The following is a 21,665-nucleotide window of genomic DNA, read 5'->3' as shown; positions in this document are numbered from 1 at the left end:
ACACCAGCATAAATGATATACAGACTTCAGGGAAAAATAAAAGAAATGCATAACTTGCCTCAAGTCAATGTTATTACTAGTGTTTCAGGGCAAAATAAAGAAGAAATGCATGCCATAACTCGAGTCAGTGTTGTTGCTAGTTCTGTAAAGGATTTTCATCTTGTATATAAAGGGTGTGGCAGTCTAGCATCAAAGCAGATTAAGGTTGAGAAAAATGACATTTTTTTTTTCACTGTTTGTTTACAGAAAAGACATGGAATTGCGTACTGATTAATACAGACACATCAATTTCAGTTACAAATAGACCACTTCTAGAGGACACAAGTGCAGTTATGTTAGGATTTGAAGGGTCAGAGGTTTTTAGCAGTGAGCAGTGTTTGACTTCAGTAACAAGATTTTCTGGAGATAAAATATTACAGAATGTACAGTAGTGCACGCAGATGACATTTGTAAGAATATGTTTGCCGTAGATTTCGCATATGTACAGAATTTGAAGAATTGGTTATGGCAAGAACATGCAGATTTATGGGTTAAAGATAAAATGAATTCCAGTTCAGCTGCCACAGCTAAAGTGCAGGCAGTGAAGACCATATTTTCAGAAACAGTATCTTATTCTTAGAAAAGCCAAGACCAACTGTGAGTGGCCAGTAAGCAAAAACGGTAACTGTTTCAGGCTAGTAGTACATGTGTGTGTGGTATACTAGAAATGACAGTCAAGTTAATTCGCAGAATAAAGTGTTTACGGTTGCAGATCTGGCAAATAATTTTTTTGTTATTGTTTTGTTTAGCAGACTTTGTTATAAAACCTTTGAATTATGGTAATAGTGTTGCAATGCATAAATAATAGTTTGATACAGAGACAGAAAAGCATTCACAAATATGAAATGATATTTTGCTAGTTTATGGAATGTAAAATTTAAAGCCAATGCTACATTTTAAAAGTAACCATTTAAATTTCATGTTATGCAATTTTACTATATAAAGAAACTTACCATACTTGTATAAGGGACAGACAAATAAAATTCCAGAATCAGATTAGTTTAACTCTAATAATAAATGTGTATATGTAAATGGTTCAAGATTTTATGTATTTCATGCAGAAATTGCAGTTTACCAAGCACACCAGAGGCACAGACTTGCTTAACTGAGTTATCTGATTGCAGGCCAACTCAGTGAGCTGAATTAAAAACTGTACCGTATGCCATAAAATACTATAGCAAAGATCAGTTTAATATTATTAGTGACAGTTTTTGCAGTAAAAGTTCTTACTATTTATTCTAGAAAATTCTAGACAGTAGTGATAAATCCTTGCAGCATGCAGTAGTGCTGAAAACATTTAATGACATTGTGTAAAATAATGGTTACGTGTTAAGACAGTGGGCGGAGGCCTGCACACCGAACAAATTCTTTTGTAAATTATGACTTGAGGGTCAAAGAGTAAACACAAAGTTAAACAGCTAAGATTAATTTTATAGTGGTGCAGAAATGCAATGTCAGATTACTACTAACTAATGCTATGGAGGTTTTCATTTGATGAAGTTACAACCTTTCTCTTTCACTGTAGTACATTATCAGTTCAGTCTCAGATTTTGCAGGAATGTATTTATTAGTAACAGTATCCGTATGCTTACAGTTTGCTTACAGAGTTGAGAGTTTGTTAGCATCATATATTTATTTCATGCAGAAAAATGTAAATAGTCAGGGCAACAAGCAGTGCTATCAGTTTATAATTGTTAAAGCTGCAAATGTTATTTTAAGGACCTGATACTGCTTTTTGTGGTTTGCAGATATTGCTACAAAAAGACAATGTGTCAGTTTTGGATATTTAAATATTTTCCAGGTTGATTTTCCAGAATGCATGTTGAAAAACAGTCAAGAAAAATATTACATCAGCCACCCAGCCTTGCACATGAGATAGGAAAGGGGAGGCTTGGAAGGCCTACGTGTACAAGAGACTCCTCAAGGGACACACGGACTCTAGAAAGGCCCTTCCAGTACCTAGGCATAGACTGTGACAATGTTGAGTAAGGCCTGAACTTGGCAAGAGCTGTGGTAAACAACTCAAGTAGCTACAGAAAGACAAACCTTCAGTATTGGTTTAAATGTGTTTCAGTTACCTAAACTCTTTAAAGTTAGTGTGCATTTATGCAGATTAGAGTTAAAGCAAGTATGCAAATGTTTTTATGTTTTCAGAGAAACTTAGAAAACTAGTACTGGTATGTAGTTATGCTTTTATCCATGTTCAGATTATGCTGACAGAAAAAAAAGGTATTCCTCTAGTAATAGTTTAGTTTCCAGAATAGAACATTTATCAGATTTTGGTTTATGCTTTTATTTGTGCTCTGGGAACACTGGCAGAAGGCGTATTCCTTTAGTTGTTGTTGTTGTGTCTTTCGATTTTTCCCGGTTAGGGGTCGCCACAACGGAACTCCGGTCCGCTAATGATTGGTAGTTGATTTTTGCATGCCGAGTTACCAGCCCTGATGCACAACCTTCAACGAAGGTACGCCCATTCACGCATGTCTCCACGCAGAAGACGCTCTAGCTGAGAATCGAACCGGACAATGTCTTACTGTGAGGCGACAACGCTACCGCAGCACCACCACCGCTAGTTTCCAGAATATAACATTTGTACACATCTGTTTTAGATGTTTAGTATAAGTATGTATCACTTCCGTATAGATTTCAATCAAGTTTTAGAATGACATTTATACTCTGTCATGAGTTCAGTGTAGTACATTTCGGTTAGATTTCAGAACATAACTTTCATACTGAGTTATACATTTCTAACGGGATTACTAAGCAGTTTACAACATGCAATTACATCACACTTCACATTATTCAGTCATTAGTTTTAAGGGTAAAGTAACAGAATTATTTGTAACAAGCTTATTAAGGTAAGTTGTTTAAAGAATAAGTAGTATTTAATATATTCAGGGCATAACATGTCAGGCTTTGTTAATTTACAGAATACAGTGCACCTTACATAATGGTTATTGTTACATTAGACAAAGTTAAAAAGATGCTGACAGGGTATGCAAAGATATAAATCTGAAAAGTAGAAAGCATAGGTTTTAGTAAAAGCACATCTATTCTTATAGCACATAGACATTTACAGTTACACTTCAAAACATCTAAAACTCATAACATCTAAATTCAAAACATCGAGACCACAACATCTAAAACCCAGAACATATAAAACTTATAACATCGAATTTCATAACATCGAAAATGTATAATATGGAATAGTGTATCATAAAATGTGTAAATGTCATAGTTTAATCTATTTTTGGGGTATCCGTATGAGATGTTGTAGCTTTTATTTATATAGTGTAGGAATTTATACTATTTATATAGTGTTTATTTTGCCACTCTGCATGTGGTTTTTAGGCCATACAGGTAAGCGATATGGACATTGTGTACATTCTTTATGGTGATCGCAATACAGTGAGGTAAGGAAATTAACTTTTTCCCACTACAGTGTGATCTCAGAGTTGGTATATTTAATTTACGGAGGTGTAGGGGGCTTCCCCCCCCCCCACCGCAGAAACGTAGTAAAAAGTGTGTTTGTTAGTTTGGTGATGTTATAGGTGGAGGGGAGGGGATGTTATTTTCATGTTCATAGGTAGGTAGGTGATTTGTAGTGTTCAGTGCTATGCAGTTTCGATGTTTTGTGGTTTTAGATTGTTTTGTGGTGTAACCATATTTACAGGATATTTAAAACACAAATTTAAAAGGCAAATATCTGTTATAGCAGATAGAAATTAAAAAGGTAAATAGGATTATTGGTGGTAAGTCTGGCTGAAGATTTGCAGAAACAAATTAATACAGGATATGGCAATTATGCTTCATGATACGTATATTGTAGGTATACAGTTGGTTTGGTGTAGTGGTATATTGCTCTGGCTATAGTGCACAGGGTTCTGGGTTCGAGATTGGAAATCTACATCCCTCCCACCCCCTCATAAAGGTAACCACCATGAAAAACTTCTCCAAAGCTAACTTTGGGCTCCTAAAAACAGAGGTGGCTAACTTCGTGGCACCTATGCAAATGGAGAATAGTTGCATGACCACCGAATCATGCACCAATGCACTGTGCGAACACGTACACAAATGCATGGATCTTGCCATACCCAATAGAACTAAGATGCTCTCCTCAAAAAAAAAAAAAAAAAAAAAAGAAGCCAATCTGGTGGTCCCCCTGCCATAAACACTCTACAACAGGAGGAGGAAACTGATGCGGAAAAAGGCGAAGTCCCAAGACTGGAAAAACTCCCTTATCAGCCTCAACAAAAGGTTGAGATCCCTCATCAAATCCTCTAAAGCTAGCTATGAAAACAGAATTGCAGCAGATAGTAAAGACAACCACAAGGCTTTCTATAATTATGTAAAGAATCTCCACGACAATACCCAGATTTGCTCTGAGCTACTGCACAATGGTGGTACCTCCTATATTGAGCCAACAGATATTGACAATATACTGGCCGGCAGATTCAGTGCTAACTTTACCCCTCTCTCCCCTCCCAAAGGACCAATCACAATACCAGTAGATTGGCGGGCACCCAGCATTACTACTGCACAGGTTAAAACAGCACTGTCCAAGGCCAAGAATACAGCTTCATTGGGACCTGACAATATCCCTGGCTGTGTTCTACATGAACTACAGAGTGAACTGGCACCTCACCTGTGTGCCATGTTCAATCACAGCCTCACCTCAGGCTTTGTCCCTACAGAATGGTGCACGGCTACAGTCATCCCTCTACACAAAGGAGGAGTGAGTACAGACCCCGGTAATTATCGCCCAATTAGCCTGACGAGTCTGATATGCAAAGCTATGGAAAGCATCATCATGGACCTAATAAACAAGGATATAGGGAATCTCCAAACTCTGGATCCTACACAGTTTGGTTTTGTGAACAGTAGATCATGCCTGCTCAGCTTAGTCGACTTCTTTGAGTCAATCACCAGAGCTGTGGATGAAAGCAAGGTGGTTCATACAGCCTACCTTGATCTGGCCAAGGCATTTGATACCATTCCCCACTCAGGAATCATAGAAAAACTCATTAAACTAGGCATCAACTCCTATGTCACTAGTTAGGTTGCAAACTGGCTCACAGATAGAACCCATACTGTGAAAATAGCTGACTCCAAGTCAGACTGCCGACCAGTCACGAGTGGAGTCCCACAGGGTTCGGTCCTGGGTCCTCTCCTGTTTGGTATCTACTTCTCTGAAGTCAAGCCAACATGAAGGGACTCTGGCTGACAAAGTTCGCAGACAATTGCAAGTTGGGAGCTTATTATTAACTCCCCAAGTGATGTTGACATCCTACAGAAAGGCCTCACTGAGACCAATGACTGATGTCAGAACCATGGCCTTAAGCTCAATGCCAAAAAATGTGTGGTCATCCCCCTTGGGAAAAACCCGGTTCCCTTGAATTACCACATTGATGGTAGTCCACTGAACACAGAAGGTGTTATAAGAGATATGGGAACACAGGTTGATAGCAACCTCTCTTTTGACCACCACGTTGCCACTGTGGTCAGAAAGTCCTTTTATGTGGCACATCTCATTACTAAGGATTTTGCTTCCAGGAAGAAAGAGGTCATTGTCTGTTTACTCTTCCCTCATTAGGCCATTTCTAGAGTACATTCCCCCCATTTGGCATGTACCTCACTAGACACTTGCAACAACTGGAGAGGCCGCAAAAGTACCTCACAAAGGATCCTAGGCCTTAAACACTTGTCCTATATGGACAGAATTAAAAAACTCCAACTATTCTCGGTCTCATATCGCCTACTTAGAGGCGATCTCTGCTTGACTTACAAAGCCATGTCTGACCCAGCTCTGTTAGAAATGCTACATCTAAAGAAATCCCAATCCCTCCGCACCACATGCTCCAGAGACCTCAGCCTCATTACAACAATCAACAGAACATGCTGGAGGGACAGGTTCATAACCCAGAGGCTGCCCATGCTATGGAATAGACTTCCCATACGTGTCAAGCAGAGCTCCTCACTGGTCCTCTTCAAGAGAAATCTTGATGAGTCGATGGGAAATAGAAAATTCACCCTGGGGATCACTCCAGTGGCTCTACTCGACAGAGGCACTAGGAACTAAGGTGGGGTGGCACAATGACAAGGTAATCCTATGGGCTAGGCTTGTAAAGGCTCCAGAGCCATTAGCCTAGTACACACCTATGAACCTATAAAAGAGAGTTTTTACCAGTTCTAACAAGTTAAAGAAGTTATTGTATTTTTTGGCTTTTCCCGGTTAGGGGGTCTCCACAGCAGAACTCCGGTCCGCTAATGATTGGCAGTAGATTTTTACGTGCCGAGTTGCCAGCCCTGACGCACAACCTTCAACGAAGGTACGCCCATTCATGCACGTCTCCACACAGAAGACGCTTTAGCTGAGACTCAAACAGGACAACGTCTTACTGTGAGGTGACAACGCTACCGCAGCACCACCACCGTTAAAGAAGTGCCCAGCTGAAATGAAATCATAAAGTTAGAGAGACTTCAATCCAAACAGACCATAAATGCACAAGTGACACCTAATGGTCTAAATTTAAAATTGCAAGTTTATTTAGCGGATAAAGAAAACTTATTTTATATTGGTTCTAGTGATCATTATAGTATCCTTCGCATACTATATTAATAGATTTATAAAGTAATTACAGAAGTAAATCTCATTTCAGTAACTTTAGAGACAATTGTTATGGAGTAGATTCTACAGAAATATACAGATAGACCTTACATAGGCCTGAAAATGAAAGGTTAGGCTTGTCTCGATTTTTTTATATTTCATATTTTAAAGTAAATGTTCAGGTATTTTCAGGAGGAGTTGTAAGATCAAATGTTACTTAAATGTACAAAAATACATTATTCTCTTTGAATAAGTGTAGAAATGCAGCTATATTAAAGCAGGCCTTCACAGTGTACTTACAGTTTCAGTGAATGTACCATCAGTCAATGAAAACCTTCATTCAAGAATACTGATAAGAACAGAATGTGCAGTACATTTGACTACAAACACATTTTGTTTGTATGGTACAAGGCTTGTGAACCAAGGGTAAAGAGAGGTGAATATTATTAGGAAATACTTGGGCACAGTTAAGTTAGTTTGTTTGGACTGATGAGCAGAAAATTATTGCAGTATAGACACTCTAGTATTTGAGTGCAGAACTCAGGCCAAATATCCAGCATTGCAGAATATTAATTATACTGTTCAGGAGGAAAGGGATATGAATGCAGAAGCTAAGGACTGTTTCAGTTTATCAGCACAGTTATTGGAAACTGTATTAGAATATTGTTGATTTCTACCTCCGCTGCACATAATAAAGTATTCTTAACCGAACTGCAGTGTATGCAAACTTGTATTGTAAAAGGTGTAAGAACATTTGGCCCATAAAGGACAGACTGGCACCTGTTCATCACAAGTTAGGTAATTAACATATAAAGACATTCATTCCAGTTTCTTCCAGGTCACTCCAGTATCCTACAGTCATATCGATTCTTACAAGCATGATAGCTGAAGTCTTGCAAATTGAAAATCAGAAACACCCAGCATGCCAAGTCAATTCCAGGTCTAAGCCTTGATAGAGTTCAGAGGAGTGAGTGAGTGATAACGGAGTCATAAGCTTTTATGAGACCCCCCCCCATCCAAAAAAAAATTACCTTGAATTCACCATTATCCACATGTTCTATATGTAATGTATAAACTAATTTCTGTTACTTTAGTCTTATATGATGGCTCTGTATTGTGTCACGATTTCAACTGTATGAAGAAAGACATTTTCTAGAATGTAGAATCTAGACAGAAGTCTGAGAGGTGAAGGGAATAGGCCACATGTTAAAAGGTAAACACTATGGCTATAGAATGTGAGGATAAGAAACAAAAAGGTGGTGGAAGCCAAGGAGTTGCACCATCTGAAAGAGTGACTTGGGGCAGAGTAGGTAAATTTAAGGGAGCAGGAAATTGTATGTATGTTAACAAGTATTGAAGGACCCAAAGATTACTTTGTTTGCTCACTGTGAAGGTATCTTTAAGCAGAAATTTGCCATCTTTTACATTCCATAACCCATCCTACTGTAGCAGGGTAGTTAGCCACTGACCTAGCCTTCTATTTACACAGCCACAGTGGTATACAGGCTGATAGTTGTGAGGGTGTATATTCGTTGGCTCATTCAGAGCTTAAATTGGTCAACAAACATGGCCGAGTGGTGGGCAGTGTAGGTGATGGTACTGAGTGCTTTAGCTTTGTTTTTAGCACTGAGCTGGTTTAGTGGTGTGGTGAGGTAATGTTTGAATTGGAGAGATGGTCACTGTACAAGATGGATTTTGTGATGTAGGGCAAATTAGCACCACTTCATTTTTTTTTTAACACTTGAATGTGAGCATTACTGTAAGAAATGTATGGGGTGGGTGGGTAGGAAGGCTTGCGTCATCCAGAAGCAAGGTATTTTAACTTTCCTATCACACTTTTAATGTTCATATCACAGCACTTGTATGACCATGCATTTTGTTTGAAATGTTTGAACCTAACCAATATTTTTGGGCAGTTTATTAATAGAAATATTTCTAAAATTTTTATTTATGATATGTCCACCTACTTCTGCCGTACCCCTTGATAATGTCACTGTAGAGAAAGTGTGGGTATTTGTCCATAGATTTAGTGGACCGAGCCCTGTGCAAGCTATGTGGTGCATCCTGTAAAGTTGTCCTTACATTACTGAGGGTGAAGCTCACTGAACACGTGTTGATGTCACATAAGTAAAAAATTGTATTTATTATTAGTAGTAGTAGTAGCAGTCTTTCCCTCCAAATCCCTCACAGCCTCAACTGTTCTCACTTGTTTCCATGCTCATTTGTCCCTGAATCCCGCAATTGCTTCTTCCCAGGTTCCCCTAGACATGGCCAGGTGCTCCCGAGTTCCTCGGGAGGTCAGCCTCAATGAAATTCATTGTTGGGCCCGATGAGCAAGAAATCTGTTTAGCTACAGCAAGAATGGGGCCTAGGAGTAGGCGTACTTGCAGCAGCTTGTCTGTTATCCTAGCTGTGGAGGTGATATTACATTTGACATCAGGATGTCATTACTATCCCTTGTGTTGAACCTGAGAAGTATTGTGATGCTCCTGATGTTTACTGGAGGACACAAGCACTAGTGACAATACTAGCAAAGTGTTCCCCCCAACAAAGGATTTATAAGTCATGGCTGATAATGTTAGAAGTAGCTTGCACCAGTTATGTGTTATAAAAGTATCTTTTTATTTCTTGTTAATTGCTTGAGTAATTTGCCATTTTTTCAAATTCCATTTCTTAGGTTTCCATGTCATCACAAATACTGTTTGCTAATGTACACCTGTGAGTAATTCATCGGATGAAGTTCTTGAGTTTATAGTACACTGCTCCTGATGACATTTTGGAGTATGTTCAGCTTCTTTTTTGTTGGGATATTGGGGCTTTCTGCACTTTTCATTTCTTTTGTAGGTCTCACAAACTAATACATAGATGTGAATAGCAGTTCGAGTCATAAAGTTACTGCTTTGAGGTGTCTGTAGAACAGGATTTAATGAAGAGTTGAAGGCTGTTAGTGATGTTGAGTGGTGAATTTTTCTCTTTTTTTTTTTTAATGCCTGTCTGAAGTGAGGATACCGACGAGCTGCCTTACCAAGACACAGATTCTGATGTGCCGGAGCCAAAAGATGGAAGCAAATACAAAACCAGATGGACACAGGAAGAGGTATTGTATACACTGAAAGGGTATTCTGTTAACAGCAAGATGGTTTTATATTCCATATTAACAAAACATCTGTTCATCTTTTTATAAAATTGCAGTGCTCTGACATGCATAAGTATATGTGCAGATTGGGGATTATGTACAAGATTTGAGACTGTAGTATTTGAGTACTTCTCATAATCTTGAGGTTTTCTGAGGTATACAAGTAGGAGGGTGTTTGGGTATGCAGATTTCTGAGTGACCTTATTTACAATTTGAGAAGCCAATGTTGGGAACCCGGCAAAGTGGTGGGCTGTCAGAGGGTAAGACTGTGTACCTTCTGGAAGTTAGCGCAGAGGTATAAAGCAATGGGCTGTTATTGATTGCGCTTATTTTCCTGCTATGATTCTGAGCAAGTTGCTTAACCAAACATTGCTTCTTTACAAAGTCTGAGGGAAAGGTCCATGTGGTTCAGTGCAATACCTGCATTAACAAATACAAACAAACCAAATCTATATGTGATATTAACACAGTTTAACAACAGGATACCCTTAAGACATTTGTAACTTTAATGATGTATATGTCGTTCCAAAAAATTTTTTTGCCTTTTGTTCTGTGATTGGTTAACTCAGACAAAAGCATCTAAAAGGATGGTGAATGAGACCTACTCAGATTTCGACTTTCAAGCATTTGACACAATACTGTTTAACACAGTACCATTTAAAATGTCAGCAGACAAATTAGACTTGGAGTGGTCCTTAGACTGTGTAGGTATCACTGTTGACTATGCAGTGGGATCCAGTGAGTTTTAAAAAATTGTGTCATTCATATGGAAATTTGAGTTTCCACAGGTTGTAGTACTAGGACATGTCAGTTGACGTCATGGGATAGAAGGTCAGGGATGAAGCTCTGTCTGCAGTCCGTTTGATCTAGTTTTGGGTAGTAAGCTTGAATGCTGAAGAGGCAGTGGGGAGATGGAAATAAGTAGTCAGTGTTTGTTTGCCCAGCCTAGGGAGTGGCCAGTGACCAGATCTGCTGTGTGACTGCTGCCTAGCAGAGGCCATGTGATGCAGCAGTATTGACAGGGTCAAAGATGAGCACAAAGCCCTATCACGCAGTACAGAAATGATGTAGCTGGGTGCAGTGTGTAAAAGCATGCATAGTAGGTCCAGCATTGCAGGTCCTTTTACAGTACACTCCTCTTCACTTCCCAGTAGTGGAAGGGAGTAGGACATAGAATATCTCAATGTTGGAGGCAGATGGGCCTTCAGTGGCCAGCTGTTTTCCCACATGTTATTAGTAAAGATGACAGCGGAGAACGACTGGATTATCATTTGGTGATTCTGGTAGTCTGCAGAGAAGCAGAAAAAACACAGATAAATAAATGGCTTCTTTGCAAGTCAGTTTGCAGAAAAGCTGCAAAGAACTGTTTGTCTTTTTGCTTATGACTCTGATGTCCATCAGGGTTGAGTCAAAGTTTATAGATGATGAGAATGCAGTTAGCAAGACTGTAGTCTTTATTTTTATTTGTTTACTGGAGTGGAGCATCGCTCATGAGTGACCAGTTGCAGGCTCTGCACAGGTTACATAGTACAGTAAGGTAACAACAAATACAAAGTACATGTTACAAAAGTATCAACAAAATACAAAAGGTTACAGCAAGTGGAACCAAGAAGATTGCAACATTTTGGCTCAAAACAGTTCTGATACTAGACTAGCATGTAGTACGTGCATCATAAGATGACTATACAGTAATAATATTTCCATATTTGGTTAAATCTGATAAAAAAAAATAAAAAACAAACAAACAAAAAAAAAAAAACGGAGACTCCAGATGAGGTTTGTTTTGTTTTTTGTTTTTTTTGGTGGGGGGACTAAAAACTGGAAGTAAACAGATAAAATGTTTTGGGATGGTCCTTTTGGGTGATGAGAATTGCTGAGCTCCATCAGGAGTACTCTTTGCACACTTGGAGGACCTTTTCAGTGTAGTGCCATAAGCAAGATGGAGGACATTCATAGTAGGACAGTAAAGTGGTATATGGCCTGTGTAAGATGTTGTACAGAGAAAAGCATGAAGGTCGCTTAGTGTGTTGCAGCCTTGCGGAAGTGAGGTTCGGAGGATGGTATTCAAGGTATTTAGTATTTCTAGGAAGTCTCTTTCCATGTAGGTACTGTAGTTACAAAGAAAAAAAAGATGAATGAGAGCACGAGGAACACAATTTCAAAGTGCTAGGGGGAAAGTGCCATGGTGTAAGGTGTGAGGAAGTAATATCACACACGGCTATGCTGGATGAGTTTTGCACCACTGGAGAAGCAGTGCATTCAAAACCTTGACTTTAAAAGTGGATGGGACATGCAGAATGTTACCATTGTGATGACTTGTGAGTGATGGCAAACTTTTAAATTGCTTTCTAATGAAATTACAAATGTTTTGTGATCAACCATCATAAGTGTGATCACAAAACATTGCAGACATTTGATCATGAGCTACAGCCACAATGAGGAATATCACTGGTGTGTGTTGCAGGGGAACAAGAAGCCTGCAGCCCCCAACCTACTACTTGCTTACCACAGCTCTGAAATCACTGCATCCCTGAGGAAAGAGTGGTCTTTATAATACCTCAGTCTTGAGCTTTCACTGCAAATCCCAGTATTTGCACACAAGTGCTGAGAATTAGTGTGCGTACTTTTTATGGTAATTCTTTTTGTGCTAAACCCCTTTAATGGGTCAAGAATTTACATAGTAGTGGATGACCTTTCTGGTAGGGTTGTTCGTCACTCACTGACTATCTCAGACAGAAGATTCAGAAATCCAGCCCACAGGAAGCTAGAATCATTTCTCAGACAGAACTGAGTGATAAGAATGGTTAATCCTTTAGAAAACTGAGAGGAGAAATATATTCATAAGAAATCTGACAGAAAAATATTTTTTTATTTGGATGTTGAAAATATTTTACATATCTGGGGCTTTTTATTTATATTTTTAAATTGGCATCAAGTGAGGGCACCTATTTTGTCTGTTGGTTAGTCAAAATATGTCTAAGAATAATTGTGTTTTACAGTCTTGCTGCATTTATTATCCTGAATAGACTTGACTTTGTCTTGTTTCTGTTTTATAGCCTTCTTCCTTTCAGTTCCTTGTAATGACTGTGTGATGGACTTTTTTTTACCTCCCAGGCTTACTTAATTGATTTACTGTTAAGTCCGTTTCACATTTGAGTGTATGCACACACATATATATATTCACATATTCCCATGTTAAAGTCAAGATTCCTGTTTTGAATTTACCTTCTTTAAATTTTGTGTGCTGCTTATGTTGCTTTTGACTAGTCAGATCTCCTGATGTAGTGTTGTGCTTCCTGTTAGTTTTTTCTTTATTTTAAATTCTGTTTTAGTCATGGCAATATTTAATAGAGAAAAGTAAAACAAGTGCAAATTGAGCTTTGGGGATTTCCTGAAGCAGTCCACACAAGAGGAATCACCAGGTATGAGATGGGGCTTTCCTCAACTTATTTGAAATGGCCAGTATGTTCTAGAAAGCTGCTTGAAAGTAATTGAATTGAACTCTTCCAAGAATGGTAGCTAGGGAAAGAGCAAACAAATGATTCTAGTGCTGTTCTGCTAAGATAACTGTTCATTTTGAGCTTATCAGATGTTTTAAAAGTTTAATAAAATGAAACCTGTTTTTATGCATAATTTTAAGATTTAGTCTTCATTCTAAAACGTTCCCTCATAATTTAACTCCACCAGTTTACTTCAGATGGAGTATAGTTAGTCTGAAGACTTTGATGAGCATACTGTTGATGATTTCTCACTCTGTCATTTGCAACAGTCCTCTTATCTCTTGCTGTACAGCCATGCAGCATTCTGGTTCATCAGCATTGTTCCTATTCCCCAACCCTTGCAGTTTTCCAAGCAGCTGCCCTTCTGTGTAGGACCAAGTCAAAGACTTTGAAGTCTGGCTAGACCTTGTCCACCAGTACTCCCCTCTGAATTTCTCCTGTAACCCAGCCATGAAACTGACTCGGAAACAGTGGACAACTCCTTCTGGCCATGAACCCATGTTTGGTGCTGTTCAGATTGCTGTACTTTAGGAGCGAGAGATCAGACTTTCTCTTAGAATTACTTTCCCAAGCACTACTGTTAGCATGTTCATCATATTGATCACTGCTGCAATAGCCTTGGCTACATGGGGTTATAGCCTGCTAATGATGATATAGCGGGCCAGCTTCCAAAAGAGGTTTCTCAGTCCCTCACAAATACTATGCGTTATTACAGAAGGATTTTTCAGAACCTGCACAGACTTCTCCTGTTCTGTCAGCTTTTCATAATGTGTGTGTGTGTGTTTTATTGCCTGCAGTTTTCCTGTTAGCTAGCTAAAAGGCTGATGGGATGCATAAAATTCCTCCAATCGTTTACATTTTATACAGTATTGCCAAACCTGACCCAACAGCCTTAGATGATTCTGCTGCTGCTAAACCACTTGGTTAAGTCCAATCTTTCTCTTCTGATAAGGATGGGGAAACTAGACGTATAAGACAATTAAAATCACATTCCTATTAATTCACACTTCAGGTGTTTCTTTATGTGATCCAGACATACAAAACCATATCAGTTCTGTGTAACTTTTGACTATATACACTGCAAGAAGTGTTCACAGAGTGTCTACCTCCTGTTATAGCTCATTGAAGGCTGCAGGGTATCCACATTTTTTCATATTTAAACAACTTTCTTATCTTTGCAAAGTTTTTTCAAAGTATCAGGAATCTCCCTCTTGGATGAGAGAGCTCTTACACAAACTGGGATTCCAAGAGAAGAGTCAAGTCTTTCATGACTCCCTCATACAGGATTGTGTGCCTGGGATGTCAACAAGACAAATTGTAAAACATATAGAGTGCCACTGGTATCAGACAAAATAAAAAAAGTATATGCTGCAGCAAAAAAAGTTGTCAATTGCTGAGAGTAGGGTAAAACACTTTAAATTCTTTAATAGTCCACAAACACACAGTATAGGTGAGCGCTTTCGCAGTTGCCTGCTTCCTCAGACCTTAATACAAAGACAATTAATCAAGATGCATTTATACATTACTGCAGCCAATGATAGCAGTTTAGTTAATGAGGCAAATTCCTTTTCCTAAGAACAGGTTTTAAAGAGACGGCACTGTTCAGACCTGGAGGGGCATATGCTTTAAAATCAATTACCCACCTGACTTCCACACATTCTGTTTCATTACTCACATCACCTTCTCTTAAATTTTCTAAGATTTTTTGCAGCACTAAGAATTTAAAACCATGGTTGTCTCCTGCTTCTATGACATGCTTTGCCAGTGCATTGGTCAGTTTCTTATTACGTATATCATTAAGATATTCCAGTACCCTCTCCTTCAACATACAGTTAGTTTTTCCAACATAGAAACATTCACATAGTTTACATTTAGCCATATACACTATGTTTCTAGTGGAACAATCTGCATAGAACGAGAGTTCTATAGGCTCCTTAGAAATGGAATGCATCACCATACAAACTGGCCAAATACTAGGGCAGGCTTTGCAAGCTCTACATGCACGAGTTCCCCTGCGTTGTGATACAAGATGTTCCTTGCATCTGTTCTGCTTGTAACAAAGTTGCTGCTTCAGGTTTTTACAGTTTCAAAAACTAAATCTAGGGGTAGAGTCTATTACCATGCTTATTTTAGGATCTACTAACAAGATGGGCCAGTTTCTTTTCACTACCTCACAAACTCTACTAAACCCTGCTGAATAAGTCAGACACATCCTATTCTTCACCTTCATACTAGATGTTATCCCTCTCCCTTCTTCAATGGAAGTTTGTTCTGAATAATATGGTCTAGTTTTTGTTCTGTCCAGTTTATCAACCTCTTCCATACCCTTTTTTATTTCCTCAGCTTTATAACCCCTGTCCATAAGGTCAAATGCAAGTCCATTCAAAGCTTCCCTTAGGGGTTCTGCAGCTGTATGCAGTCTCCTACACCTTAGTACCTGATTCCTAATTACATTCCTAGTAGTATGACTGGGATGCATACTAGTACAATGTAGTATACTATTTTTCCTACATTCCTTCTTATACTGCTTGGTGGAGAGATTACCTAATATGTTTTTAGTAATCAACACATCTAGAAAAATAATTTCATCTTCATAATAATGCAGCTTAAAGGACAAAAAAACAGTGCTGCTCTCCAAGAATTATACAAATTCTTTCAATTCCAGTAATTCACCATGCCAGATGAAAAGAATATCATCCACAAAGTGTTTATAGAAGGTGGTGATGTTCTTGAAATTATCATTGTTAAAAACTATTTCCTTTTCCCAGTTTGCAAGAACCAAATTTGCATATGTGTTGGCACATTCTCTGCCCATAGCAATGCCTACAGTCTGAAGGAAACATTCACGTTCAAAAAGAAAAACATTATTTTCTAGAATCATGTCTAACAGAGTGCAGACCATATTTACCTTTGTATTACTATACCTAGTTTCTCGTACAAGAAGTTGCGGACCTTAGGGTTAGTGAGGGGTTAAGGATAGTGCATAGATAGTTGTGTAAGTGGGGTTTAGTGTAGGGTTAGAAATAGGGTGTTTGTGCTTTACTTTAGGGTTAGAAGTAGGGTTTGGTTAGTGTATGTTGTTATTGTGGTTTGTCTTTCGGCTTTTCCTGGTTAGGGGTCGCCACAGCAGAACTTCGGTCCGCTAATGATTGGCAGTTTTTTTTTTTTTTTTTATGGTGTCGAGTTGCCAGCCCAGCCTTCAACAAAGGCACACCCATTAAACGCATGTCTTTTGAATGCCCATTCGACCGCGGGGAGGGCATGCAGACTCCACACAGAAGGCACTCCCAACCGAAGCCGAGAATGTGCTTTATTTATTTTGTTTGGGTAGGTAATATGTAGCGAGTGGTGGGGTTGGCCGAGTATGACAGTTCGACATTTAAAATTTTGCGGTTTAGTGCATTCGGGATATTTGCTTTTCACGCAATAGGTGTCGGGGTTTTAGTATTCGATTAATAATAATTTCGCTGTCGTAATATAGACCCATGTGAATAACTATCCTAAGACCATTCTTGTTCCTCTATTAAGGTTAATTTTTTGGCCATTTCAGCATGTTTGCCCCATAGATCTTCCTCGTTCAAGGCAGTCTCATGTCAAAACATTATTGAAAGGATTTTTGCATAAGAAGCTGCCAAGTAAACTGGTGCCCCCCCCCCTTTGGACCTTGATTTTGTGTTGGAGAAGCTAACACTTGAGCCGTTTGAACCAGCTAATCTGGCTTACTTGAGGTTCTTAATGTGGAAAGCAGTTTTGCTGATTGCTCTGACATCTCCAAGAAGGGTATCTGTAGTTGCAAGCTCTTATAGTGAGTTAATCCTACCTCATTTTCCATAGGGTGAGGGTAACAACTCGAGCCAAAAGCAAAATGAACTTGGTAAACGAGTTACAAGTAAGGATATAAATGTTTAATCTGACTGACCATTTTTACTGATTCTCAATTAAATGTGGTAAAACTTGGATTAAATTTTGTACCAACGCGTATGTTTGATTTAAGCAATACTTTGCTGCAGCAGAAATTGTTTAGTCATAATTTAAACTTGCAATATATTTTTAGTCAAGTAGAAATAATTAAAACTGAATTTAAAAAGCCAAGCACTTTTAACCGTGCATTAAATAACAAACAAAGTTTTTGAAAAAGCTTGTGAACAGGATCTTCGCGAGTTAAATGTTAAACAATATAAAAAATGTTTCAACTTGAATAATGTTGAATGGAAAGCTTTAAAGGAATTGAGTGAGATGAAAGATATTAGATACATGAAGGCTGATGAGGGGAGGGGGGTGCAATGAAAATTATGTATAGTACTGAATATTCTAAATGCATGGAAAGGGTGTTATTAAATGAAGAATAGTATTTATTGGTTACATCAGTTCAAGTTAATAGAAGCTATCAAATATATTGGTTATTATATGAATTTCTAATGGAAGATTTGATAACTTTAGGTATGTATCATTTTATAAAAGTGGATCAACCGGTATTGGGTGTCCTATTTGGAATACCGAAGACAAATAAAGATGTTACCAACCCATCCTTTAGACCAATAGTCTCTGCCCCAAATTTATGTAACTGAAGGGGTTTCTTTATTTGTTTGGATAGTAAATTAAACACTATTGTACAAAAAATGTGCTCTTATACTGAAGATTCCTGGGACCTTTTGGAAAAAATTAAGAGTATTCAATGAAAACTACCATTTTCAAAAAAATGTAATCTTTACAACTAATGTTTGCTCATTGTTTATGTGCATACCTCACGAGCAAGGGATTGAATATGTTAGGAATTTTTTGATTAAAGAAGGAACATTTAGTCATGAAGAAATCTATTTATTTTGTATTTTGTTTGAAATTATGATTACTAACATTTTTTTTTTATTTTTAACAAAAAATATATATAAGCAGCTCAAGGGAGTTGCTATGAGGTCGGCTGCATCCCCAGTATTTGCGAATTTAGTGTTAGGTTGGTGGGAATTGTCAATACTAGAACCTCTAGCTACCTCCTTTGATATAGTATTTTATAAGAGATTTGTTGATGATTTGATTTTTATTATTGAGGGGACCCAAGAAAAAGTTGACACTTTTTTGTGGGAGTTGAATAATAGGTCCGATTTTTTTACAATTTACCTTGGGTGATTTTATGTGCAGAAGCACATTTTTTAGATGTACATATTTATTGGGATGAATATATGCACAAGTTTGGTAGTACTATTTATAGGAAAGATATTTTGTGAACCACTACCTAAATTTTAGTAGTAATCATCCTTTGTTTATGAAAAAGAATATTCCTAGAGAATAATTTATACGTGCCTCCAGGATGATTAGTGATGATTTAGAATTTGAAAAGGAGATGCATTTTATTATTACCATGTTTATAGATAGAGGTTATGATTTTTTAGAAGGTGTAGCTAATCAGATTAAATCTAAAAAGTTATCATTTTTCACCCATTCTATCTAATGGTAACCATCAGATGCAGTATAAAGAGAAGACCACAAATTTTACCACAGTATGTAGTTTAGATATGTTCATAGGTAGGTACTAGGCTATTGGCCCTAGGGCCTATATAAGCCTAGCCAAAAAATGTACCCTGGCTTTCGCCACCCAAGAAAATTATTTTCCTGTGCCCCTGTCAAGCAGAGCCACAGAAGTGATCCCTGGGGTGAATTTCCAGTTTCCCATCCAATCATCAAGATTTTTCTTGAAGAGTGCTAATGAGGAGCTCTGTTTGACATAGATAAGGTAGTCTGTTCCAGAGTATGGGAAGTCTCTGGGACAGGAATCTATCCCTCCAGCATGTTCTGTTTATTGTGGTGACAAGGTTTAGGTCCCTAGAGCATGTAGCTCTGAGGGATTGGGATTTCTTTAAGTGGAGCATGTCCAACAGCTCTGGGTTTGACATAGCTTTGTATGTTAGGCAGAGATCACCCCTGAGTAGGTGATATACGATGGAGTAAAGCTGTATTTTTTGAGACTGTCTGCGTAGGGCATCTGTTTGAGGCCAGTAATCCTCTTTGTGAGGTGTTTCTGTGGTCTTTCCAGTTGTTGTAGATGTCTTGTGAGGTACTTACCAAAAGGGGCATTGTACTCTATAATGGGTCTAATGAGTGATGAGTAGAGGGGAACAATAACCTTTCTTTTCTGGATGAGAATCCTTTTGTGATGAGATGAGCCACGTAGAAGGATTTCCTGACCACTGTGACAATGTGATTATCAAAGGAGAGACTATTGTCCACCTGTGTCCCAAGGTCTCTTATCACATTTTCGGCATTAAGTAGACTACCAGCTATGTGGTAGTTCATGGGTACAGAGTTTTTACCAAAGGGAATGACAATACACTTTTTGGCATTGAGCTTCAGGCCATGACTTTGACACCAGGTATCTTTCTCAGTGAGGCCCTTTTGTAGTTTGTCCACATCGTTAGGAGTTTTGATTATGGCTCCTAGTTTGCAGTCATCTGCAAACTTTGTTAGCCAAAGACCTTCTGTGTTAGCCTGCACTTCAGAGAAGTAGATACCAAACAGGAGAGGACCCAGGACTGAACCCTGTAGTACTCCACTTGTCACTGGTCTGAAGTCGGATTTGGAATCCACTACTTTCACAGTGTGGGTTCTGTCCGTGAGCCAGTTGGCAACCCATCTTGTGACATAGGGATTTATACCTAGTTTAGTGAGCTTATGTATAATTCCAGAGTGGGGGATGGTGTCGAAAGCCTTGGCGAGATCTAGATAAGCTGTGTGAACCATTTTACCCTCATCTATGGCTTTGGTGACTGCTTCAAAGAAGTCAATCCGGTTTAGGAGACATGATCTGCCTTTTACAAATCCAAACTGGGTAGGGTCCAGAGTTTGGAGATTACCAATGTCTTTGTTTATGAGTTCCAAGATGATACATTCCATGGCCTTGCAGACCAGGCTCTTCAGGCTAATGGGGCGGTAGTTCCCGGGGTCCGTCGTGGTTCCACCTTCGTGGAGTGTGATAACCGTTGCGGTGCGCAATTCAGTGGGTACAAAGCCTGCGGTGAGGCTATGATTGAACATGGTACTTGGGTAGGGTGCCAGTTCATTATGTAGTTCATGTAGAACGCAGCCTGGGGTATTGTCAGGTCCCATGGATGCTGTGTTCTTGGATTTGGAGAGTGTGTTTTTTACCTATGCAGCCGTGATTATAGGAACTTTGCATTCTTCCGGTATAGAGATGGGCCCTCTAGGGGGTGAGAGGGGGGTAAAGTTAGCACTGAACCTTTCTGCTAGGATGTTGGCAATATCAGTTGGTTCTGTTTATTTAGCTCCATTGTGCTGTAACTCAGAGCAGATCTGAGTGTTCCCATTGGGATTCTTGACATAGCTATAGAATGCTTTGTGGTTGTTTTTATAGTCAGTGGCAATTTTGTTTTCGTAACTAGCTTTGGAGGATTTTATGAGGGATCTCAGCTTCTTACTGAGGTTGACCAGGGAGTTCCTCCAGTCATGGGATTTTACTCTTTTTTTGCAACAGTTTCTTACTTCTGTTGTAGAGTTTGTTTATGGCAGAGGACCACCAGATTGGCTTCCTTTTTTGGAGGATAACATCTTGGTTCTGTTAGGGATAGCATGATCCATGCACCTGTGTAAGTGCTTATAAAGTGCATTTGTGTAGGATTCAGCAGTCATACCTCTATTGTCCATCTGCATGGGTGTCGTGAAGTTTGCCACTTCTGTCTTAAGAAGTGTGAAGTTGGCTTTGGAGAAGGTTTTACGATGGTTTCCCTAATTGGGGGTGGGATGTGGATGTCTAGGCTGATTTAGCTTGTGGTCAGATCTGACCAACGAGGAATTGACCTCTGGTGTGGAACACCGGTTTCCCATGTTGGTAATGACCAGGTCTAGGATATTGCTGCCTCTGGTGGGGGTGTGATTAAGTTGATCCAAGGCGTTGGAATTTATGAATTCTAGAAAACATTGAGCAAAAGAGTTGGTACATGAGTAGTTTTCCCAGTTAATGGTGGGGTAGTTGAAATCGCCCATTATTAGGGTGTTGGGTTGTACCCTAAAACTTTCCAGTGTATCTATCAAGAAATGAGGAATGGGAATCCTGGGGCATGGTGGGGGGTCTGTAGCAAGCTACAATTTGGATTGCGGTCTTGCCCAGACATGGATAATCTTGGATGCATTATGCTGTGCAACTAGCCTGGAGGTGTGGATATCCTTAATGAATATGGACATGCCTCCACCTTTAGTGCTTTGTTTTGGGTTAGGTGGCCGAAAGGTGTGGTATGAATTATAGAATGGTAATGCAGGGGTGCTCTCTGGAGCTTTGAACCAGGTCTCTGTCACTGCACAGATGTCAGTGTTCTCCATTTTAAGGAGTGCCTTGAGTGAGTGCATTTTGAGGTTTAGACTTCTAGCATTGAGTAGC

At 39.0% G+C, this 21,665-nt stretch overlaps 1 protein-coding gene across 3 annotated transcripts in view; it reads left to right on the top strand.

Moving 5' to 3' along the window:
* Positions 1-21,665, top strand: part of MYBL2 (MYB proto-oncogene like 2) — a 779,549-nt gene that overhangs the window by 88,705 nt on the left and 669,179 nt on the right. For all 3 annotated transcript variants that reach the window (XM_044090138.1, XM_044090137.1, XM_044090139.1), the window contains exon 2: positions 9,647-9,743. In XM_044090138.1, the coding sequence (XP_043946073.1) occupies positions 9,647-9,743 (97 nt within the window). The remainder of the gene's footprint in view (positions 1-9,646; positions 9,744-21,665) is intronic.

This window comes from Protopterus annectens, chromosome 12.part0 (genome assembly GCF_019279795.1).
Source record: "Protopterus annectens isolate FY-2018-M chromosome 12.part0, PAN1.0, whole genome shotgun sequence".
Classification (NCBI taxonomy): Eukaryota; Metazoa; Chordata; order Ceratodontiformes; family Protopteridae; genus Protopterus; species Protopterus annectens.
Note: the sequence above shows the minus strand (reverse complement) of the source record. Positions and strands in the feature narration are given on the sequence as shown.